Here is a 25,000-nt window from a genome sequence, read left to right on the forward strand (position 1 = left end):
ACTATATTTATGGAATAGTTATGATCCATTAATTAACACTTTTTGAACATAGACCTGAAAATTTAATTAAACTGGTAAATCTTGAATCTTTGAATTATTGCTGAAGTGAAAAAAGGGGATAAAAAAATTTAACTAATTTTTTTTTTTGAAGTTTAAGTTTATTATTATGAAAAATACTGTTTTTAAATGTAATATGATATGTATATTTTCCAAAACATGTCCACAAAATATAAGTTTGAGAAAATCAAAGCCATAAATCTTTTTTGATCACTTTTTTCCTTGTTCAACAGGGTTTGGGTCTACTAAATTGGAAAATATTAATTGGAAAAGAGTATGGTCTATAACAAATAAGTTTTTTATTAATAATAAAATTAGAGAGGTATCCTATAAAATTGTACACAGAACTTACCCTGTCAAGGAGTTACTTCTTGAACATTTCCATTTGAATATTGAAAACTTATGTGAATTTTGTGGCAATGCCAAATAATCTGATTTAAAAAAAAAAATTTTTTTATATATTCAGAAATTATTTGTTTGGATGTTTCAAATTTCGTTTCTAGGTTGTTTGAAACATGTCTACAAATTGAGCTGTTTGATGTAGTATTTTTTGTGCAGGACAATGTTGAGTCCAAAAGTACGGTGTGCTTCCTTATACTACTTTTTATTTTAATTGGAAAATATCACATTCACATTATTTGACTTTTCTAACTGTAGTTAGTGTGTAATGTTGTGTTTTCTAACTGTAGTTAGTGTGTAGTGTTGTGTTTTCTAACTGTAGTGAGTGTGTAATGTTGTGTTGTCTAACTGTAGTTAGTGTGTAATGTTGTGTTGTCTAACTGTAGTTAGTGTGTAATGTTGTTTTCTAACTGTAGTTAGTGTGTAATGTTGTGTTGTCTAACTGTAGTTAGTGTGTAATGTTGTGTTTTCTAACTGTAGTTAGTGTGTAATGTTGTGTTGTCTAACTGTAGTTAGTGTGTAATGTTGTTGTTTTCTAACTGTAGTTAGTGTGTAATGTTGTGTTGTCTAACTGTAGTTAGTGTGTAATGTTGTGTTTTCTAACTGTAGTTAGTGTGTAATGTTGTGTTTTCTAACTGTAGTGAGTGTGTAATGTTGTGTTTTCTAACTGTAGTTAGTGTGTAATGTTGTGTTTTCTAACTGTAGTTAGTGTGTAATGTTGTGTTTTCTAACTGTAGTTAGTGTGTAGTTAGTGTGTAATGTTGTGTTTTCTAACTGTAGTTAGTGTGTAATGTTGTGTTTTCTAACTGTAGTGAGTGTGTAATGTTGTGTTTTCTAACTGTAGTTAGTGTGTAATGGTTGTGTTTTCTAACTGTAGTGAGTGTGTAATGTTGTGTTTTCTAACTGTAGTTAGTGTGTAATGTTGTGTTTTCTAACTGTAGTTAGTGTGTAATGTTGTGTTTTCTAACTGTAGTTAGTGTGTAATGTTGTGTTTTCTAACTGTAGTTAGTGTGTAATGTTGTGTTTTCTAACTGTAGTTAGTGTGTAATGTTGTGTTGTCTAACTGTAGTTAGTGTGTAATGTTGTGTTGTCTAACTGTAGTTAGTGTGTAGTGTTGTGTTTTCTAACTGTAGTTAGTGTGTAATGTTGTGTTTTCTAACTGTAGTGAGTGTGTAATGTTGTGTTTTCTAACTGTAGTTAGTGTGTAATGTTGTGTTTTCTAACTGTAGTTAGTGTGTAATGTTGTGTTTTCTAACTGTAGTTAGTGTGTAATGTTGTGTTTTCTAACTGTAGTGAGTGTGTAATGTTGTGTTTTCTAACTGTAGTGAGTGTGTAATGTTGTGTTTTCTAACTGTAGTGAGTGTGTAATGTTGTGTTTTCTAACTGTAGTTAGTGTGTAATGTTGTGTTGTCTAACTGTAGTTAGTGTGTAATGTTGTGTTCTCTAACTGTAGTGAGTGTGTAATGTTGTGTTTTCTAACTGTAGTTAGTGTGTAGTGTTGTGTTTTCTAACTGTAGTTAGTGTGTAATGTTGTGTTTTCTAACTGTAGTTAGTGTGTAATGTTGTGTTGTCTAACTGTAGTTAGTGTGTAATGTTGTGTTCTCTAACTGTAGTTATTGTGTAATGTTGTGTTGTCTAACTGTAGTGAGTGTGTAATGTTGTGTTTTCTAACTGTAGTTAGTGTGTAATGTTGTGTTGTCTAACTGTAGTTAGTGTGTAATGTTGTGTTCTCTAACTGTAGTTATTGTGTAATGTTGTGTTGTCTAACTGTAGTGAGTGTGTAATGTTGTGTTTTCTAACTGTAGTTAGTGTGTAGTGTTGTGTTTTCTAACTGTAGTTAGTGTGTAATGTTGTGTTTTCTAACTGTAGTGAGTGTGTAATGTTGTGTTCTCTAACTGTAGTGAGTGTGTAATGTTGTGTTTTCTAACTGTAGTTAGTGTGTAGTGTTGTGTTTTCTAACTGTAGTTAGTGTGTAATGTTGTGTTTTCTAACTGTAGTTAGTGTGTAATGTTGTGTTGTCTAACTGTAGTTAGTGTGTAATGTTGTGTTCTCTAACTGTAGTTATTGTGTAATGTTGTGTTGTCTAACTGTAGTGAGTGTGTAATGTTGTGTTTTCTAACTGTAGTTAGTGTGTAGTGTTGTGTTTTCTAACTGTAGTTAGTGTGTAATGTTGTGTTTTCTAACTGTAGTGAGTGTGTAATGTTGTGTTCTCTAACTGTAGTGAGTGTGTAATGTTGTGTTTTCTAACTGTAGTTAGTGTGTAGTGTTGTGTTTTCTAACTGTAGTTAGTGTGTAATGTTGTGTTTTCTAACTGTAGTTAGTGTGTAATGTTGTGTTGTCTAACTGTAGTTAGTGTGTAGTGTTGTGTTTTCTAACTGTAGTTAGTGTGTAATGTTGTGTTTTCTAACTGTAGTGAGTGTGTAATGTTGTGTTTTCTAACTGTAGTGAGTGTGTAATGTTGTGTTTTCTAACTGTAGTTAGTGTGTAGTGTTGTGTTTTCTAACTGTAGTTAGTGTGTAATGTTGTGTTTTCTAACTGTAGTGAGTGTGTAATGTTGTGTTTTCTAACTGTAGTGAGTGTGTAATGTTGTGTTTTCTAACTGTAGTTAGTGTGTAATGTTGTGTTCTCTAACTGTAGTTAGTGTGTAATGTTGTATTTTCTAACTGTAGTTAGTGTGTAATGTTGTGTTGTCTAACTGTAGTTAGTGTGTAATGTTGTGTTTTCTAACTGTAGTTAGTGTGTAATGTTGTGTTTTCTAACTGTAGTTAGTGTGTAATGTTGTGTTTTCTAACTGTAGTTAGTGTGTAATGTTGTGTTGTCTAGCTGTAGTTAGTGTGTAATGTTGTGTTTTCTAACTGTAGTTAGTGTGTAATGTTGTGTTTTCTAACTGTAGTGAGTGTGTAATGTTGTGTTTTCTAACTGTAGTTAGTGTGTAATGTTGTGTTTTCTAACTGTAGTTAGTGTGTAATGTTGTGTTTTCTAACTGTAGTTAGTGTGTAATGTTGTGTTTTCTAACTGTAGTTAGTGTGTAATGTTGTGTTTTCTAACTGTAGTGAGTGTGTAATGTTGTGTTTTCTAACTGTAGTGAGTGTGTAATGTTGTGTTTTCTAACTGTAGTTAGTGTGTAGTGTTGTGTTGTCTAACTGTAGTTAGTGTGTAATGTTGTGTTTTCTAACTGTAGTTAGTGTGTAATGTTGTGTTTTCTAACTGTAGTTAGTGTGTAATGTGTTTTCTAACTGTAGTGAGTGTGTAGTGTTGTGTTTTCTAACTGTAGTTAGTGTGTAATGTTGTGTTTTCTAACTGTAGTTAGTGTGTAATGTTGTGTTTTCTAACTGTAGTTAGTGTGTAATGTTGTGTTTTCTAACTGTAGTTAGTGTGTAATGTTGTGTTTTCTAACTGTAGTTAGTGTGTAATGTTGTGTTTTCTAACTGTAGTTAGTGTGTAATGTTGTGTTTTCTAACTGTAGTTAGTGTGTAATGTTGTGTTTTCTAACTGTAGTTAGTGTGTAATGTTGTGTTTTCTAACTGTAGTTAGTGTGTAATGTTGTGTTTTCTAACTGTAGTTAGTGTGTAATGTTGTGTTTTCTAACTGTAGTTAGTGTGTAATGTTGTGTTTTCTAACTGTAGTTAGTGTGTAATGTTGTGTTTTCTAACTGTAGTTAGTGTGTAATGTTGTGTTTTCTAACTGTAGTTAGTGTGTAATGTTGTGTTTTCTAACTGTAGTTAGTGTGTAGTGTTGTGTTTTCTAACTGTAGTTAGTGTGTAATGTTGTGTTTTTCTAACTGTAGTTAGTGTGTAATGTTGTGTTTTCTAACTGTAGTTAGTGTGTAGTGTTGTGTTGTCTAACTGTAGTTAGTGTGTAATGTTGTGTTTTCTAACTGTAGTTAGTGTGTAATGTTGTGTTGTCTAACTGTAGTTAGTGTGTAATGTGTTTTCTAACTGTAGTTAGTGTGTATGTTGTGTTTTCTAACTGTAGTTAGTGTGTAATGTTGTGTTTTTCTAACTGTAGTTAGTGTGTAATGTTGTGTTTTCTAACTGTAGTTAGTGTGTAGTGTTGTGTTTTCTAACTGTAGTTAGTGTGTAATGTTGTGTTTTCTAACTGTAGTTAGTGTGTAATGTTGTGTTTTCTAACTGTAGTTAGTGTGTAGTGTTGTGTTTTCTAACTGTAGTTAGTGTGTAATGTTGTGTTTTCTAACTGTAGTTAGTGTGTAGTGTTGTGTTTTCTAACTGTAGTTAGTGTGTAATGTTGTGTTTTCTAACTGTAGTTAGTGTGTAATGTTGTGTTGTCTAACTGTAGTTAGTGTGTAATGTTGTGTTTTCTAACTGTAGTTAGTGTGTAATGTTGTGTTTTCTAACTGTAGTTAGTGTGTAATGTTGTGTTTTCTAACTGTAGTTAGTGTGTAATGTTGTGTTTTCTAACTGTAGTTAGTGTGTAATGTTGTGTTTTCTAACTGTAGTTAGTGTGTAATGTTGTGTTGTCTAACTGTAGTTAGTGTGTAATGTTGTGTTTTTCTAACTGTAGTTAGTGTGTAGTGTTGTGTTTTCTAACTGTAGTTAGTGTGTAATGTTGTGTTTTCTAACTGTAGTTAGTGTGTAATGTTGTGTTTTCTAACTGTAGTTAGTGTGTAATGTTGTGTTTTCTAACTGTAGTTAGTGTGTAATGTTGTGTTTTCTAACTGTAGTTAGTGTGTAAGTGTTGTGTTTTCTAACTGTAGTTAGTGTGTAATGTTGTGTTTTCTAACTGTAGTTAGTGTGTAATGTTGTGTTTTCTAACTGTAGTTAGTGTGTAATGTTGTGTTTTCTAACTGTAGTTAGTGTGTAATGTTGTGTTTTCTAACTGTAGTTAGTGTGTAAATGTTGTGTTGTCTAACTGTAGTTAGTGTGTAGTGTTGTGTTTTCTAACTGTAGTTAGTGTGTAATGTTGTGTTGTCTAACTGTAGTTAGTGTGTAATGTTGTGTTTCTAACTGTAGTTAGTGTGTAATGTTGTGTTTTCTAACTGTAGTTAGTGTGTAATGTTGTGTTTTCTAACTGTAGTTAGTGTGTTGTGTTTTCTAACTGTAGTTAGTGTGTAATGTTGTGTTTTCTAACTGTAGTTAGTGTGTAATGTTGTGTTTTCTAACTGTAGTTAGTGTGTAATGTTGTGTTTTCTAACTGTAGTGAGTGTGTAATGTTGTGTTTTCTAACTGTAGTTAGTGTGTAATGTTGTGTTGTCTAACTGTAGTTAGTGTGTAATGTTGTGTTTTCTAACTGTAGTTAGTGTGTAATGTTGTGTTGTCTAACTGTAGTTAGTGTGTAGTGTTGTGTTTTCTAACTGTAGTTAGTGTGTAATGTTGTGTTGTCTAACTGTAGTTAGTGTGTAATGTTGTGTTTTCTAACTGTAGTGAGTGTGTAATGTTGTGTTTTCTAACTGTAGTTAGTGTGTAATGTTGTGTTGTCTAGCTGTAGTTAGTGTGTAATGTTGTGTTGTCTAGCTGTAGTTAGTGTGTAATGTTGTGTTGTCTAGCTGTAGTTAGTGTGTAATGTTGTGTTGTCTAGCTGTAGTTAGTGTGTAATGTTGTGTTGTCTAGCTGTAGTTAGTGTGTAATGTTGTGTTGTCTAGCTGTAGTTAGTGTGTAATGTTGTGTTTTCTAACTGTAGTTAGTGTGTAATGTTGTGTTTTCTAACTGTAGTGAGTGTGTAATGTTGTGTTTTCTAACTGTAGTTAGTGTGTAATGTTGTGTTTTCTAACTGTAGTGTGTAATGTTGTGTTTTCTAACTGTAGTTAGTGTGTAATGTTGTGTTTTCTAACTGTAGTTAGTGTGTAGTGTTGTTTTCTAACTGTAGTTAGTGTGTAATGTTGTTTTCTAACTGTAGTTAGTGTGTAATGTTGTGTTTTCTAACTGTAGTTAGTGTGTAGTGTTGTGTTGTCTAGCTGTAGTTAGTGTGTAATGTTGTGTTGTCTAACTGTAGTTAGTGTGTAATGTTGTGTTTTCTAACTGTAGTTAGTGTGTAGTGTTGTGTTTTCTAACTGTAGTTAGTGTGTAATGTTGTGTTTTCTAACTGTAGTGAGTGTGTAATGTTGTGTTTTCTAACTGTAGTTAGTGTGTAATGTTGTGTTTTCTAACTGTAGTTAGTGTGTAGTGTTGTGTTTTCTAACTGTAGTTAGTGTGTAATGTTGTTTTCTAACTGTAGTTAGTGTGTAATGTTGTGTTTTCTAACTGTAGTTAGTGTGTAATGTTGTGTTTTCTAACTGTAGTGAGTGTGTAATGTTGTGTTTTCTAACTGTAGTGAGTGTGTAATGTTGTGTTGTCTAACTGTAGTTAGTGTGTAATGTTGTGTTGTCTAACTGTAGTTAGTGTGTAATGTTGTGTTTTCTAACTGTAGTTAGTGTGTAATGTTGTGTTGTCTAACTGTAGTTAGTGTGTAATGTTGTGTTGTCTAACTGTAGTGAGTGTGTAATGTTGTGTTTTCTAACTGTAGTTAGTGTGTAATGTTGTGTTTTCTAACTGTAGTTAGTGTGTAATGTTGTGTTTTCTAACTGTAGTGAGTGTGTAATGTTGTGTTTTCTAACTGTAGTTAGTGTGTAATGTTGTGTTTTCTAACTGTAGTGAGTGTGTAATGTTGTGTTTTCTAACTGTAGTTAGTGTGTAATGTTGTGTTTTCTAACTGTAGTTAGTGTGTAATGTTGTTTTCTAACTGTAGTTAGTGTGTAATGTTGTGTTTTCTAACTGTAGTTAGTGTGTAATGTTGTGTTTTCTAACTGTAGTTAGTGTGTAATGTTGTGTTGTCTAACTGTAGTTAGTGTGTAATGTTGTGTTGTCTTACTGTAGTTATTGTGTAATGTTGTGTTTTCTAACTGTAGTTAGTGTGTAATGTTGTGTTTTCTAACTGTAGTTAGTGTGTAATGTTGTGTTTTCTAACTGTAGTGAGTGTGTAATGTTGTGTTTTCTAACTGTAGTTAGTGTGTAATGTTGTGTTTTCTAACTGTAGTTAGTGTGTAATGTTGTGTTTTCTAACTGTAGTTAGTGTGTAATGTTGTGTTTTCTAACTGTAGTTAGTGTGTAATGTTGTGTTGTCTAACTGTAGTTAGTGTGTAATGTTGTGTTTTCTAACTGTAGTTAGTGTGTAATGTTGTGTTTTCTAACTGTAGTTAGTGTGTAATGTTGTGTTTTCTAACTGTAGTGAGTGTGTAATGTTGTGTTTTCTAACTGTAGTTAGTGTGTAATGTTGTGTTGTCTAACTGTAGTGAGTGTGTAATGTTGTGTTTTCTAACTGTAGTTAGTGTGTAATGTTGTGTTGTCTAACTGTAGTTAGTGTGTAATGTTGTGTTTTCTAACTGTAGTTAGTGTGTAATGTTGTGTTTTCTAACTGTAGTTAGTGTGTAATGTTGTGTTTTCTAACTGTAGTGAGTGTGTAATGTTGTGTTTTCTAACTGTAGTTAGTGTGTAATGTTGTGTTGTCTAACTGTAGTTAGTGTGTAATGTTGTGTTTTCTAACTGTAGTTAGTGTGTAATGTTGTGTTTTCTAACTGTAGTTAGTGTGTAATGTTGTGTTTTCTAACTGTAGTGAGTGTGTAATGTTGTGTTTTCTAACTGTAGTTAGTGTGTAATGTTGTGTTGTCTAACTGTAGTGAGTGTGTAATGTTGTGTTTTCTAACTGTAGTTAGTGTGTAGTGTTGTGTTTTCTAACTGTAGTTAGTGTGTAATGTTGTTTTCTAACTGTAGTTAGTGTGTAATGTTGTGTTTTCTAACTGTAGTTAGTGTGTAATGTTGTGTTTTCTAACTGTAGTTAGTGTGTAATGTTGTGTTGTCTAACTGTAGTTAGTGTGTAATGTTGTGTTTTCTAACTGTAGTGAGTGTGTAATGTTGTGTTGTCTAACTGTAGTTAGTGTGTAATGTTGTGTTTTCTAACTGTAGTTAGTGTGTAATGTTGTGTTGTCTAACTGTAGTGAGTGTGTAATGTTGTGTTGTCTAACTGTAGTGAGTGTGTAATGTTGTGTTTTCTAACTGTAGTTAGTGTGTAATGTTGTGTTTTCTAACTGTAGTTAGTGTGTAATGTTGTGTTGTCTAACTGTAGTTAGTGTGTAATGTTGTGTTTTCTAACTGTAGTTAGTGTGTAATGTTGTGTTTTCTAACTGTAGTTAGTGTGTAATGTTGTGTTTTCTAACTGTAGTGAGTGTGTAATGTTGTGTTTTCTAACTGTAGTTAGTGTGTAATGTTGTGTTTTCTAACTGTAGTTAGTGTGTAATGTTGTGTTTTCTAACTGTAGTTAGTGTGTAATGTTGTGTTTTCTAACTGTAGTTAGTGTGTAGTGTTGTGTTTTCTAACTGTAGTTAGTGTGTAATGTTGTTTTCTAACTGTAGTTAGTGTGTAATGTTGTTTTCTAACTGTAGTTAGTGTGTAATGTTGTGTTTTCTAACTGTAGTTAGTGTGTAATGTTGTGTTTTCTAACTGTAGTTAGTGTGTAATGTTGTGTTGTCTAACTGTAGTTAGTGTGTAATGTTGTGTTTGATCATAAACAACATCTGCAAAGTTACAACGCTCAAAGTTCAGAGCAAAGGGAGATATTTGCTTTTAAAGAAAAGAACTACAACGAACGGCTGGAACTACACAACATTCCTCCCGTTAGTGACATCACACCCCTATAATTTACATAAGCTCCGCCCCCTGAACACACAGTCCATGTTGAGGAGAGGAAGAGTTGCTGTAGTCGAGCACATCTGTGATCCGCTCAAACTTTATCATCTTTTCACATGCAATAGAAAGTCACTCTGTGTGCGTCTCACAACAGTTCCTATACGAGCGACTTATAGATTATCATGACAGAATATGCTAATTGAAGATCGTTAACTCCACATCAGCAACATAAACTCATCAACTAACCAATCAGAGACGTCCTGTTCTTCTACATGTGTCACTTCTTCTCGAGTCTCTCCATCTTTGTCTGACTCCGGTTTAACATTAAAGGCAGAACAGTTTCTGTCATGTTAGTGTGTGAGTGTGTGTGTGTGTGTGTGTGAGGTAATCGCAGCTGCTAACACACTACCTTTTGAAGCTCCGCCCTCTGCAGCAGCTCTTTTGCATTTAAAGGGCCAGGCACAAAACAGTGCGTTTTCGAAAACCATGTTTTCATATAACATGATATATAAAAATATCTGTGGGGTATTTTGAGCTAAAACTTCACACACACACTCTGGGGACATCAGAGACTTATTTTACATCTTGTGAAAATTTGTTATCTTGTTATAAAATGCCATTATACCCCCCCTATAATTTTTTTCTTGATTTTAATTTTCTACTTGCTGTGAGGAGTATTTTCATGTACAAATCTTTGTATATTTTCTGTTGCAATAAAAAAAATAAAAAATAAACGTGTGATCGTCAACCAGTGGATATCTGAGCTGAGTGAGTGGAGGCGGAGCTCATTTGCATATTCATAGAACCGCGCATACTAAAGGGTGTCGAGTTACATTCAAGATATTTTAAGGCATGACGAATATTTTTTCAAGGAAAAAACGCTTAAATATGTAATTTTGGTGATCAAAGATGACCGTGATGTCCAGCTCAGTTCAGTTCTCATATAAAGGTGTCAAATCAGCAGAACAATAATATTGTTGAATATTAAATGAAATATTCCCCAACTAAGCAAGCCAAAAGCCAATGGAAACAAAGGCGACAAATATAGGCCTTTATTAATAAAGGAAATTAATACAGGCTATATTATATTTGTGTTTTATGTGTCATGTGATCTAGGTGAGTTTACCTGTATGTCCAGAACATTGGACATAGTAAGTCTATGTTCTCTCCACACACATGTGGTGTGTGTGTGTGTGTGTGTGTGTGTGTGTGTGTGTGTGTGTGTGTGTGTGTGTGTGTGTGTGTGGTTCGCTCGCTCGCTCAGATCCTCTCGTCTCTCGGTGGTGATGATGATGTCACCGCGAACGGGCCCGTTGTAACGCGTCGGTGGAGTTGATGGCGTCACTGCGCGTCCTGACGGAGCCTCCCGAGCGCGCGCACGGATCGCAGTGAAGGCCGACGCGACGCGACGCGACCGAGAGGCTCCGGTGGCCGCGATCGAGCGACCCAAACCCGGACCCCGAGCGAGGAAACATGCAGGCCGTGCCGGAGGAGCTGCGGGCCGGCTCCCGGATCCCGGTGACCGTCGAGCAGATCGTGAACGACACGCTCGTGGTGACGCTGGTGTACCGGGAGAAGAGCTACACCGGGATCCTCCTGGACTGCGGCAGAAAGTGAGTCTCCTTTCTTTGTGTTTTCATGCGAAAAACACACACTTTATAACGTCGGGCCTAAAGAGCAGGCCAGGAGAACACACAGGCCTTGAGCAGAGACAATGAGGAGAAGAAGAGCAACCATCATCTTCATCACACACACACACACACACACACACACACACTAGATGTGGATAAATCGCTCTTTTGTGTCGGATCTTGTGTTGTGTAGTGTCTCAGAGGATGGTGGTTGCTTTAGCCGTGTAGCTGGAGCTGTTTCTTTGTATCATTTCTTCACATTCAACATGATTGATGTTTTCTTTCATGCACATTCATCGCTGTCACACAGAATCTGCTAAACTGAGTCCTAATCATCACTATTCTCCATGAAGGGTCAGATGGCAGTGTTATATGCAGTCAGTGTAAAGGTCAAATATTGTGTTTATTCATGTGGTTCTGGGGGAATTTGATTTTTTTTTTCACCATGAGGCCTTGCATTGGTTTATTCCATATTTCCTCAGTGTTATTTTCATATTCTGTGGGTTTGATGTGGAATAATCTGACATTGATGCCACTGAACCTTCTCCACATCATATTCCTGTGTGGATGGGTTATTGTGCGTGTGATTATGGATATTTGCTTGATATTATGAGCGCCTGTCACACAGATACTGTGAGTATTAATAGACATCGCATGAGAATCTAACATCGCTTTTCCTTCATAGCCCATCAGAAAAATAATAACTGACTTTCATAATTCAATGTTTATAATAGTCAGGTTATTCCGAAGGTCAAATAGACAGTTTATGTTTATATTTTTACACGTTTTAATCTAAAAACTGTAAATATTAACACATTTTTATGTATATGTGTGCTTTTCCTCACCTGTAAACTCTTAAAACTCATAAAAATAAAGGTTCTTTATTAGCATTGGTGGTTGCATTGCACTTAATGTTCTTTAGATTATTCAAATGTTCCTCACACTATAGGACACACGGTTATTTTAAGAGCTGAGCGCTTCTCTATGGCATCGCTGTGAAATAAAACTGTATTTTTAGTGCATGAAGCATTTGTTAAATGTTGGGATGCTTTGTTCCTGTCGTGTCATCGTGAATCACGGCCTGCCGGGAAGATTTTCCAGTGAATCATCCTCAGAACACCACACTCAATACTCAGATGGTCTAGTGCACTTGCTGTGCACACTACATAGAACACCGCGTCCCACAATGCACTGCGCTTAACCTTTGATTTCCAGTGTGACCAATGAACTGGAAGGAAATGCAACTGCCTTTGTTTTCTTTGTAGTTTTTAATTAAACTACACATTTTTGCACAACATTTAGCAGTTAACATGAGCAGCATTTATTAATCTTAATGTTATTCTTTAACATTTTCTAATGCATTTTTAAGATCAAAAGTTGCATCATTAGTGAATGCACTGTGAACATGAGCCGTAGAACATTAACAAAGGCTATTTAATGCTGTAAAAACACTTTTCTCAGCGTTTAGTTAATGCATTAACAGTAAGACGTGATTGTAACGTGTTGCCAAATATGCTTCATGCTAAAATAATAATACAACGTACAAAATTATTTTTGGAAAATGCAAATAAAACAAAGACGATGCATTTTTCAATGTCAGACTCTCATGTTTAGTTCAATGCGTTACTTGCCATTTTTATGCATTTATGTGTGAACTTTTACTAGCAGTTTCTGAACAAAAATCATTTCTACTAGTGCTGCTGTGCACCGATTAATCGTGATTAATAAAAGTGTGTTTACATGATATATGTGTGTGTATAATTTTGTATTTATGAATACACACATTCATGTACCGTATATATTTAAGAAAAATTTGTCATTTATATATAAAATATATTTCTATATACATGCAAATATTTCTTAAATATAAACATGCATGTGTGTGTATTTATTTAGACAAAATTATACACTGCACACACACACATTATGTAAACACACTTTTATTTTGGATGTGATTAATCGCTGCACAGCATTAGTTTCTACAAGCGTTTATCGTGGAATAATTCTCCTACGTCAGAAGCTAGTGAGCCGTGTGCAGTGTGTAGTGAGCCGTGTGTAGTGTGCAGTGTGTAGTGAGCCGTGTGTAGTGTGCAGTCAGTGTGTAGTGAGCCGTGTGCAGTGTGTAGTGAGCCGTGTGCAGTGTGTAGTGAGCCGTGTGTAGTGTGTAGTGAGCCGTGTGTAGTGAGCCGTGTGCAGTGTGCAGTGTGTAATGTGCAGTGTGCAGTGTGTAGTGTGCAGTGTGTAATGTGCAGTTTGTAGTGTGCAGTGTAGTGTGTAGTGAGCAGTGTGTAGTGCAGTGTGCAGTGTGTAATGTGCAGTGTGTAGTGTGCAGTGTAGTGTGTAGTGTGCAGTGTGCAGTGTAGTGTGCAGTGTAGTGTGCAGTGTAGTGTGCAGTGTAGTGTGTAGTGAGCAGTGTGTAGTGAGCAGTGTGTAGTGTGCAGTGTGTAGTGTGCAGTGTAGTGTGCAGTGTAGTGTGCAGTGTAGTGTGTAGTGAGCAGTGTGTAGTGAGCAGTGTGTAGTGTGCAGTGTGTAGTGTGCAGTGTGTAGTGTGCAGTGTAGTGTGCAGTGTAGTGTGCAGTGTAGTGTGCAGTGTAGTGTGCAGTGTAGTGTGTAGTGAGTAGTGTGCAGTGTAGTGTGTAGTGTGTAGTGTGTAGTGTAGTGTGCAGTGTGTAGTGTGCAGTGTGTAGTCGGCAGTGTGTAGTCGGCTAGTGTTTCATCCTGAACTGTTTAAATAGCATCTATTCGTTCATCATCCCAGCTATATATATATATGTGTGTGTGTGTGTGTGTGTGTGTTACGCAGTGAAATGTTTGTGACTCCGGATCCTGACACTAGACGCTGTAGTTATGCTCGCTTTAGGGGTGGGCGTTTTATTTTCCATCAAATGATCGGTGTGTGTTGCCTCAGGGCTTCTGCCTCTGTTACCCACAGGATTTCCTTCTACGGTTTAATTAATAATCCCGGCACAATCAGATTTCAGCGCTGCGTGTGAAAACACCCAAATCTCCTGGCCCTCTCCCTGCGTCCCCGGTGGGTTGTGGGATTGTTTTTGTGCAGCGAGGTGGGGGGGGGATCCGGGCCGGCCCGTTGCTCTCTTTGTCTGTGGTTTCTGACAGCGCTTTTGCTGTGGCTGCATCTCTCTCACACACACACACACACACACACACACACACACACACACACACACACTCCTGCGATCCTCAAGACTCAGCGTGATCACCGGGGCAATCTCACAACTTCTCTGAGTTTTTGCTACATGCAAATATGCAGCATAAAGCAAATCTCCATGTCTTGCTTTAATTATTATCATAATATTATCACAATAAGAATAATAATGGTTGTCTTAAAATGTTATTATTTTGTGTTATTGAAATGTTTTTGTGTTTTTGCACGATGTGATTCACGGGCTAGTTCTTCCAGTCAGAGTATTAGAGATGCTTAATCATGTATTTCAGTTCATGAGAAAAATTATCAAAATTGTGATGTGTTAAAAATAAGGACATTTAAAAGTGATATAAGTATTTTTTCTGCGCCATCATAGCAGGATTATTATTGTAAACTAAAACCAAAAAACTAAACTAAACATTAATTTTATTTCAGCTCGTTTTATAATTTTCATTTGCAACATAAAGCAAATCTCCATGTCTTGCTTAATTACTATAAAAAAAATTTGCGTTATTTAAATGTATCTTTTTGTGAATTTCACCGTACTTTTAAATTCCAAGCATCACCGTTTCTAAGAATAATGCAGCATTAAGAGTTTTGACGGATCAGATTATATCTGTGTTTTAAAGGTTATGAAAACAGAGGTGTGGTAGGAACTAGTTTTTCCAGTCAAGAGTCAGCTTGCCATTAGAAATGCTTAATCATGGATTTCAGTTCATGAGCGTTCAAATGTTTTTTCTAGCATTGTGATTAGAGAGTGTTAAATATGAGGACATTAAATGGTGATGTAAGTGGGTTTTTTATTGGTAAGTGATTTATTTTATATGCATAGTAGCAGGATTATTTGTTTTATTTTTTATTTCAGCTCATTTTATACATTTTGTTTAGTTTGAGTACTATTTTAGTGCTCATCCGATTCAAATCATCGCAGAAGTTCTGGATAAAAGTTTAGTTTCGGATGCGAACACTGATGTCTACGGTAGCGATCAGAATAGAGAAAATCACCTTTTATAAGTAACTTGGCTCTTCAAATTAAGATTATCAATTACATCGTGACACCAGTAGGTGGCGACACGTTAAAAATGAATCATTCATTCAAGAGATTCATTCAAAAATGCTGATTCACCAGTAATGAAACGATTGAAGTCATTATGAGTGAGTCATTGAATCATTCATTCAACCTGCTATTTTATTATTAATGCAAATTAATTCTTTTTTTAAAATGGACTGCAGCAATTAACTTTTTGTCAGAAGTAAATTACATGTTATTTGGTTTAGTTGTCTATTCACAATCTTGGGGGATTAGTTTGACATATCATGACATCTGACCGGCCCTTAATCTGCACGTTTACACGCACGGCGTCGCCATTTGGTTTTCGCAAGCGACAGCAGTGACCCGTTCTAACGCAATGGCAAAACTTTGAGCAAAGCAGCAAACTGGGAGTGAGATTCACATGTTTTGTTATTTTGTCTGAGTTTCTGAAGCTTGTGTAAAGGCCCCGCCCTCTTCTGAATGGAGACGGGGCAACAGCTCATTTGCATTTAAAGGGACACACACAAAAATGTCTTTTTGTTTTTGCTCACACCCAAAAAGGAGCAAATTTGAAAAGATATTATAAATGATCTGGGGAGATTTTCGAGGTAAAATTTCAAAGACACATTCTGGGAACACCATAGATGTATATTACATCTGGTGAAAAGGGGCATATGTCATCTTTAAACAAAATTTTTTTTTATTCTCATCTCAAATACAATGCGGTACTTCTGAATGAATAACCTCCATTGCTCTGTTCATTCTGTTCCTGTGAAAGTGCTTGGCTCTTATATTTCTCCCTCTTGATTCTCTTCCGTAGGACTGGACTGTTTTGCCTTCCAGACGTTGTTGGAAAATCAGAAGAGAGCCTCATATTGAGACCGGACTGTGAAGTCTCGAGTGAAGAGGCTTCTTCTAAACCCGTTAGTCCGCCTTCACCGCGACCAAAAGATGAGAACACGGAGCCAGCGACGGCTCCTCCTGCTCCCGTCCCCGTCCCGGTACAACCGGGCCAGCCCACGTACCCACCGTACTTTGAGGGCGCTCCCTTCCCGCAACCCGTTTGGGTCCGGCACACGTACAACCAGTGGGTTCCTCAACCACCACCTCGTCCAATCAAGAGGAAGAAAAGAAGAAGTCGAGAGCCTGGAAGGATGACCATGAGCACGATCCGACTGAGACCTCGGCAGGTGTTGTGCGAGAAATGCAAAAACACACTAAACAGCGACGAGGACAGCAAAGATGGACCAACGGCGCCCAAGACGTCTAGGAAGGAAAACGCGCCTCAAGAAGACGAGGACACTAAAGCGACTCCGGCCAAGAGAAAGGACGACGGGGACAACAACAAAGAGTCGAAGAGAAGAGAGGACTCAATGGTCTTTGACAGCAAACGCTTCCGAAAGGACAAGAAGGACGACGAGAAGTTCCCGGTAGGGGACATCATTCCCCACAGCCCTGTGATTAAGATCTCCTATAGCACTCCTCAAGGAAAAGGCGAAGTAATAAAGATCCCCTCGAGAGTTCACGGTTCTGTCAAACCCTTCTGTCCGAAACAGTTGTTGCAGAACGGGCATGGACAAAGAGACGCTTCCAAGGAGTCCCAGAAAGTTGTGCAACCGCAGATGGACGCCATCCGAACGGGTCTTACCATTTCCATTCCCAAACTCAAGCTCCCAAAGTTGGCAAGTCCCGAGTCCCCGTCGCCCAAGATCCGCTTGAGATCCCGGTCCGACGGAGGAGAGCAAGTGTCCGTGTACGAGGCAGAACTTGTTGGCGGTTCCCGGAGAAGAAGTCCAAGAGTTCCCAACTCTCAATCCGAGGATGGGTCCGAGAAAAACCCGCTTGAACTTTGGTCCGGCGAGGAGGTGGACCGCCACAGCGACCTGACTTTACTCATTAACTTCCGGAAGAGGAAAGCGGATTCTTCGAGCCTCTCCGTGTGCAGTAGCGACAGCCTAGACGAGTCCAAGTCGTTCAGCTCGGACGGGACGTCGCCAGAACTCTGCGATCTCGCTCCGGGCGACGACATCTCCGTATCGTCGTCTTCTCAAGGGGAAAGCAAGACCGTTCCGCCTCTAACCGTGCGACTGCACACTCGCAGCATGACTAAGTGCGTGACCGAGGAAGGTCACGCCGTGACAGTGGGTGATGTTGTTTGGGGAAAGATTCACGGGTTCCCGTGGTGGCCGGCTCGGATACTCAGTATTAGCGGTTCTCGTAGAGAAGAAGGAGAGGTTGACGCTCCCTGGCCTGAGGCTAAAGTGTCCTGGTTCGGTTCTCCCACCACCTCCCAACTCTCGGTTGCCAAACTGTCGCCGTTCCGCGAATTCTTCAGGTTACGCTTCAACCGCAAAAAGAAAGGGATGTATCGTCGCGCCATCATGGAGGCCGCCAAGGCGGTGGGACACATGAGCGCCGAAATCACATCTCTACTGTCTCACTGCGAAACTTAGGTGAGTCTTTCTTTGCTCATCATTGCACTCTTAGAGAGAGTCTTTTCAACCCCGTAAGACTTTCGCTCGTCTTCAGAATACAAATGCAGATATTTTTAATGAAATCTGAGAGATTTCTGTCCCTCTATCACCCTGACACTTCAAAACATTCATAAAGAGATCCTTAGATAAATCCAGGTGTGTTGATGAGCGAAAGTCTTACGGGTTTGGAACGACACGAGGGTTAGTAATTGATGAGAATTTTCATTTTTGGGTGAACTATCCCTTTAAAGGATTAGTTACTTCAGAATAAAAATTTCCTGATAATTTACTCTCCCGCACGTCATCCAAGATGTTCACGTCTTTCTTTCTTCAGGCGAACACACTCCAGATGTTCTCCATATAGTGACTTCAATGGTCCAGCGGGTCGAAGGTCCAAATGTGAGTTTCAGCTTCAAAGTCTCTCACGATCCAGCCGAGGAATAAGAGTCTCATCTAGACACACCAGCGGACATTTTATTACCAAAAAAAAATGTATATACTTTTTAACCACAAATGCTCATCTTGCACTCGCTGTGATGCGACACACATTACGTCATCACGTTGAAAGGTCAAGTGTGGCGTCAGCGGAAGAACCGACCCAGTGTTTACAAAGCGAACGTGCAAAGACTAAATCAAACAGGATTTACAAAAAAATAAAAGGTAAAACAACAACGTCGGATGATTTTTGAAGTTGGAGGTGAAAATGAGATGGAGTTTTTCGCACTATCCCACATTTCCAACGTGATTGCGTAATGTGTGTCGCATCACAGCGAGTGCAAGATGAGCATTTGTGGTTAAAAGTATATAAATGTTTATTTTATTTTATAAAATGGCCGCTGGTGTGTCTAGATGAGACTCTTATTCCTCGGCTGGATCGTGAGAGACTTTGAAGCTGAAACTCACATCTGGACCTTCGACCCGCTGGACCATTGAAGTCACTATATGGAGAACATCTGGAGTGTGTTCGCCTGAAGAAAGAAAGACGTGGACCTCTTGGATGATGTGGGGGAGAGTAAATTATCAGGAAATTTTAATTCTGAAGTGAACTACCAAAGCACAGCAACAGTGTCGGCCCAGATCCGTGGATTCCACGCGTGCCGGATCTGGGCCGACACCATGTTGCTGTCCGGGCACGCTTCAGTTTTGACACGTGATCGTGTGCACAAACACAGGTGCTAGAGAGTTTGTCAAGAAGCGTTTGTCTTTGTGCTCTTTAAACCTTGAAGTTGCTTGAATCTCTGAACCAACGCTCACCAACCCAGCATCTGTCGCTGTCGCGTCTCCAGTAGTTTGTGTTTCGCTTGTCTGGTTTCTTCAGCCGTGGAACATCAGGCTGTCTCGCCACTTTGTGGACCAAATAATGAGTACAGAAATGTCTGATTGATGAATTTAGACTTCCACCTTTGACCCTGTAAGTCAAACCGTTTCAAAAAGATCTCCCCCGAGGCTGTGTATTAGTTTCTGTAGGGATCCTGTTTTACTGTGCATATATTAATAGATTTTTTCTGTCTGCATTTGTTTACCACGTAATCACCTCATCCGGTACACAGTGTTACGCTTGTATGTGTAAAAAAAAAAAAATGAACCCACAACTTTTTGTCTTTCTAAGTCTGAGTGACGACGACTTTTTCTGTGGAACACAACGGTAAATGTTCTGCTGCACAATGATCAGGTTTACATGCACACAGTGCGCTGGGAACTCACAAATACCAGCAGCTTATTGAAATAACCAGTTATCCAGGTTTACATGCTAACCGATAACCCGACAAGACTTTATTATTTCCCGGTGGTGACGTCAAAATGTAATAATTAGCGTATCTGACATTTGTTATGTCGATTGTGATGTTAATAAAGCTTTAAAAAAAACAAAGAAGATTAAGGCAACATGTCATTGGCTCATATTGTCCTCATGCAGTCACAGATGCAGGATTTACTTCTTCTTATGAGAGAGCATTTTCATACTTTTTTTGGATAAAAACCCCCCCTGAGTTTGCGATATGCACAATGCTGTCTGTATGCGCTGACATCCACAGTAAGAATGCGTTCCTGTCACACACGCGCACTTCAATAAGCCGACAGAAAGCACCATCGTATGCTTTGACTTGAGTCTGAGATATTTTTATTGTACTTTGACCGGCGCTGTAAAACCTTTCCCAGTCTGCTTTAGTTATAAAGAACATGCGGCTAAACTTCTCCTTTTGTGTTCCACAGAAGAAAGAAAGTCATACGGTTTTGGAATGACATGAAGGTGGGTACATGACATCTGTTAGGTGCACGTTTCATTTGAATTTAATGAAGCCATGATCTCCAAACACTATTAGACCGAACAGGCTTGAACATGCCTCTGATTTATTGATCATAGAATCGTCTTTATCTTCTCGGTTTGGTCCCATGGCCTCAGTTTCTCTGGAGATTGCTAGGTCACCTCATGTTTATTGAGATCAGATGCTGTCTCGGTTCAATATTAGCTCAAGTTCACAAGCCGCTCACACTGCCAGTGTTTGGAATCCTGAATTTCCCTGCAGCCATATTTAGACACATCTAGACTGTGCTCTGCCTGTGGGCCAAGCTTCAGTCAAGCATTTTATTTTTCATTTGTCTTATATTTGATGAAGCTTGCATTATTGGAGCGTTATTTTTCCTGTTTATTACTGTGAAGCTGCTTTGAAACAATCTGTATTATATAAAACACTATAGAATTAAATAAAAAATATGCATGCATTTTTCTTGCATCTTTATGCATTTAGCCATTTTTTGCATGCATTTTTATGCATTATTTTATGCAACATATATGCATTATTGTGCATGCGTTTATGCATTATTGTGCATGCATGTTTATGCATTATTGTGCATGTGTTTATGCATTATTGTGCATGCATGTTTATGCATTATTTTGCATGCGTTTATGCATAATTTATGGATTTTTATTAATGCAATATTGCATCATTTATGGATTTTTATTAATGCATTATGCATAATTTATGGATTTTTATTAATGCATTATGCATGCATTTATGCTTCATGCATGCATTTTTATGCATGTTTTTTTATGCATTATCATTCACAGTAAATGCATTGTAAGCTCTTTATGTAAAACAAGCTCTCAGGGTTTGATGTGAGCTTGTTATCGTGATACTCTAATCAGCATAGACACCGTGCACACTAATATTGTGTTATATTTTTGTCAGTACTGAATAGATGAGTGTGTGTGACGCTCTCAGGCTCATGTGTGTGTTGTCAGCACTGAATAGATGAGTGTGTGTGTTGTCTCCTAGAGGACGAGGACGGCAGTGGACTGGCTGTATTCAGGGGTCTGCAGGCGCTCCCAGTATGCGGGATCCTCCCAGCACGGAGAGCGTCTTCATTAGCCACGGACACCATGAGGGAAGAGCTGTTTTCCTCCCACACACTCGACTGTTGGAAGAAGATGTCTGCCCTGTGATGAGCGGACTGCGTTTGAGGGTCCACGAGGAGAACGCGGGAACATCTCGGAGCGAACGATCCCCCAACTACTCTCCGTTCGTCTCTCCATCTCTCCTTCCTTTGTTTTTTAGGACGTACATTATATTAGAACAAGTAGCTTGACACTAAATCCGAATGTATTTATTCACAAAAAAACACTCGACCGGTGACTGGCCTCGAGTAATCCTGTAAGATCACACTGCTGCTGTTTCTTATGACTGACTGTCCTCATAGGACGCCGGACGGACACACACATATCCGTGTCACGATACTAAACGACGAGTCTTACTGTGTCTGTTTCTTCAGATTATGAAAATGTGAAATTCCCCTTTGCATCATGTAGGTCTTACACCATGCAGTATGTCAGCTTGTCCGTCGCTCCACACACTCTCTCTCTCTCTAGTTTTCTGTCCTCTTGAAGGAATATATCTCCTGTCCTCCATTTTCTTATTTCGCTCTGATTATGTGATGTTTTCTTTTGCTTTAATTATTTAATGTCACGTTAAGAGAAGCACTTTATCCATACCGTGGTGGCCTGCTGTGAACCGCTCGTTCGCAGACTCTCGGAGGAGCCAACCCATCGCTTTTGAAGTGATTTTAATTTTCATGAATTAAAGGACGCTTTCAGGAAGTTGTGTACACTGTATTATCGCGTTAGCCTGGTTTACGTTAGACACCGTTGCTTTCCTCCTTATGAAATGTTCCACTGGAGATATGGACAGAACTGTACGCTCCTATGCACCGTCTCTTTCATTAAAGCATCAAAAGCAGCGTGTGTGATCATGTGTCATCGTGTGTGTGCTGGGGTGTTGGAGATGCGCAGGAATGACCTTCGGGACACTTTTGAAGGTCACGCTCAGGATCTCCTCACGATTCTGGACTCTGCAGACTCTCGAGAGCTTTATATCTGCTCGAGGTTTATATTGTGCTGTACATAGAATAAAATATTAAAGCAATGTCCTTTCTGCAATGTTCTTTTGCACGTGGACACGGAAAAATGCTTGAGTTAAAACACTATTGGTTTGCGTGTGCAAAAGATGATGTTTCCTCAGTTTCTGTCTCGTTTTCCAGCACTAACATCTAAACATTCTTAAATCAAGATACTGAAGATATTAAGTCTTGTTTTATGAAGATTAAGCGAGTTTAGTCTTAAAACATGAACAAATATCTGCCAATGGAGGCATACAATTAAGCGTAATTTACAGAGAAATCAAGATTATTTTTCTGACTCCATTGGCAGATATTTGTTCTTGTTTTAAGACTAAACTCTTAATTTTCATAAAACAAGACTTAATATCTTCAGTAAATCTTGATTTAAGAATGTTTGTGCTGGAAAACAAGACTTTGATTACTTACATTTCTGAAGAAAATGGGACTTTTCCGCTTCTTACAGTTTTATTGCTAGATAATTCACACAAAGGATGATAAAGATGTAGTTTGAAAAATAATTTTGAATGTAAAAGAATAGTAAAGGATAACTATAATGATAACGGCACAGAGGAATGACATCATTGGAATCACTTTAAAAATGACAGCCAATCAGAATCTGTCCTGCTTTCAGAGCATTCGGTGCCGTTGTGAACTGTCCCTGTGAAAATAACAATAATTTAGTGACAGACACACTGCAGCGCTTCTAATAAACAGAAGGATATACACATAATAACACAACATATATACACAGTGTGGACACTAATATAGTTATTGTTATCTTTATATTTATCCTTCTTGGTGTCAACTTTAAAGCACAAGCTACATTTATTATTTTCTTCCGTTTTAACCGCTGATCCTGGATCTGCTCGTGTTTCACACACCGCTGGGTTTAATTGGGCTTTTTTAGTCTAATATAGGGTGTTTGTGACAAAACATTTTATGTGATTAAAGCTACACTATGTAATTGTTTCCGCCGCTAGGGGTCGCTAGCGTCTCACAGTAGCACAGGCGTAGGTTGATGACGCAGTGACGAGCTGATGATCTAATAATGTTAATGGATGAGTGAAAACATTGATGTTTTTTAACATTACAGTGGTATGAAGATCGCGATTGCTAATAATAGACAGATATCACACGCGAGTCCCGCGGATATAAAGGAAAAAGGATTAATTCTACCGAACTACCCGCGACTGCTGAACTATACTCGCACAGGACAGTTTATTAGACGGATTAAACTCGTGAGGTAACGCAGCGCTGTCACTCGCTCTAACGTTACACTATCACACTAAACATGTGTTGAGTTATAATGTTATTCTATGTGTTAGTTCGTTATGAAACTAGCAGCTACTAGTACGCTAGATCAACATTAGAATAAATGCAGATCATATTCTAACATGTCATCATGTTGAGCTATATAACATTGATTTGGTTTATGTGCATTTGCTCCCCTGTCTAATAAAGAGTGTGCAAGAGCGGCGTCGCTGTCGACTCGTGACTCGTGAAGCTCTGTCGAGTGGAAGTTAGTCGCGGACGCTAGCTCTCGGAAACACCACGCTGATATTGAGCCTCGGTTTAGTTCTCCTTTTGTCCCAAAGTCTGCGTGCCATGGTCCATAATGTGTGAACGAAACAAGAACAGCGCGCCGCTAAACGTTACGCACTACGCAGTTGTCCACGTCTGTCACCATGGTTACGTCATGGCTACGGCAGTACGAGCGGAAACCGAGGACAGCGCGGATATTGCGTCATTGACAGGCGAGATTTTTTCCCGGGACGGTCATTATTCAAAATTGGAATTTCTCTGAAATAAAAAATCTTTGGAGACTTTTGGGATATTGTAAGTACACAACCTTAGGACATGTATCACACTGGGCAAGAGATTTTGGGATATTTTTTTACAAAATTCTTACATATTGTACCTTTAATTCACTTTGAGAGACAAAGATGATTGTGATTAAACCAGAATCAGTTGTGCTTCTGTAATACTCGTTCACACAAGTGTGTTTCTGCAACTCTTTACAAGGTTTGATTTAACATTAGTCGCCGAACATGAACTATCAATAAACAAAACTTCTACAGCATTTATTAATCTCAGGAATGTTCGTTTCAATATTTACAACATTTGTTAAATCAAACACTTCTGAACTAACATGAACATCTAGTTGATGTTCATCATGTAAATGCATTAATAATGTTAACGAATGTGAGCTTATCGTGTTTCGCATATTTCACTCAGTATCGGGACTTCAGAGTAGTTTTATTATAAATAAAAATCATGTTAGTCTCGTCTGCTCTTTACTATCACACTCTACACTGTTGCCTGAACAGTGTGTGTGTGTGTGTGTGTTTACAGCCGCAACAGCTCAGGATCTCAGTGTGTGTGTGTGTGTGTGTGTGTGTGTGAGGCTCAAATGAGACGTTTATATGATGATGTTCTGATTAAAGAGACGGAAACTTTATAGACACACACCTTCAGTCTACAGGAGTGTTTTGACGGATCCGCTAAAGCTTGTGTGATTGTGTAATCAGAGCCGTGCGTACTCTTCCTGTCTGTAAGTTCAACACACACACACACACACACACACACACACACACACACACACCTGATGACTAACCCAAAGGAATGCAGACTGGTCTTCACCAGAACTAAAATTAATTATCATATTATATTATAAACTATTGCTTGAAAGTTTTGGATCATTAAGATTTTTTTATGTTTTTGGAAGACATTGAAAAAAATTACAGAATACGATAAAATACAGTTTTTTTACTAGCAGTAAAAACAGTGAAATATTATTATAATGTAAATCATCAGTTTTCTATGTGAATATACAGTAAAGTGTAATTTATTCCTGTGATCAAAGCTGAATTTATCATCATTACTCCAGTCTTCAGTGTCACATGATCCTCCAGAAATCAGTGTAATATGATGATCTGATGATCAAGACACAGTTATGATTATTATCAATGTTGAAAACAGTCACATTTTTGCGGAAACCATGATTATTTTTTTAGGATTTTTTAATGAACAGAAAGTTGAAAAGAACAGCATTTATACTCGTGATTTTTCCTAAAAATGAGATAACAGAGATATCTGAGCCGTGTAAATGTGTGTTTACCGTGGTGAAGATTACAGTAAACATGCTTCTTCTTCTCAGGTCCTCCTGGGTCTGGGCTGATGGATCTGCAGTGTTCGAGTGGCGCCCTCTGCTGGTGTGACAGTGTCCACGCTTA

General features: G+C 38.1%; 1 protein-coding gene across 2 annotated transcripts; it reads left to right on the top strand.

Moving 5' to 3' along the window:
• The first annotated feature begins 10,180 nt into the window (after nt 1-10,180).
• On the top strand, nt 10,181-21,793 carry pwwp2b (PWWP domain containing 2B). 2 transcript variants are annotated; one of them, XM_079634354.1, is made up of 4 exons: nt 10,181-10,684; nt 15,722-17,354; nt 19,587-19,623; nt 20,651-21,793. In XM_079634354.1, the coding sequence occupies exons 1-2, from the start codon at nt 10,545-10,547 to the stop codon at nt 17,352-17,354; spliced, it is 1,773 nt and encodes a 590-aa protein (XP_079490480.1). In that variant the 5' UTR covers nt 10,181-10,544; the 3' UTR covers nt 19,587-19,623; nt 20,651-21,793. The 2 variants fall into 2 exon arrangements, with proteins under 2 accessions (XP_079490480.1, XP_079490479.1); XM_079634353.1 differs by lacking the exon at nt 19,587-19,623 and having other exon boundaries at nt 10,208-10,684.
• Nucleotides 21,794-25,000: the final 3,207 nt, after the last annotated feature.

The sequence above is a fragment of the Phoxinus phoxinus genome (assembly GCF_949152265.1).
Source record: "Phoxinus phoxinus genome assembly, chromosome: 14".
In the NCBI taxonomy this organism is placed as follows: Eukaryota; Metazoa; Chordata; class Actinopteri; order Cypriniformes; family Leuciscidae; genus Phoxinus; species Phoxinus phoxinus.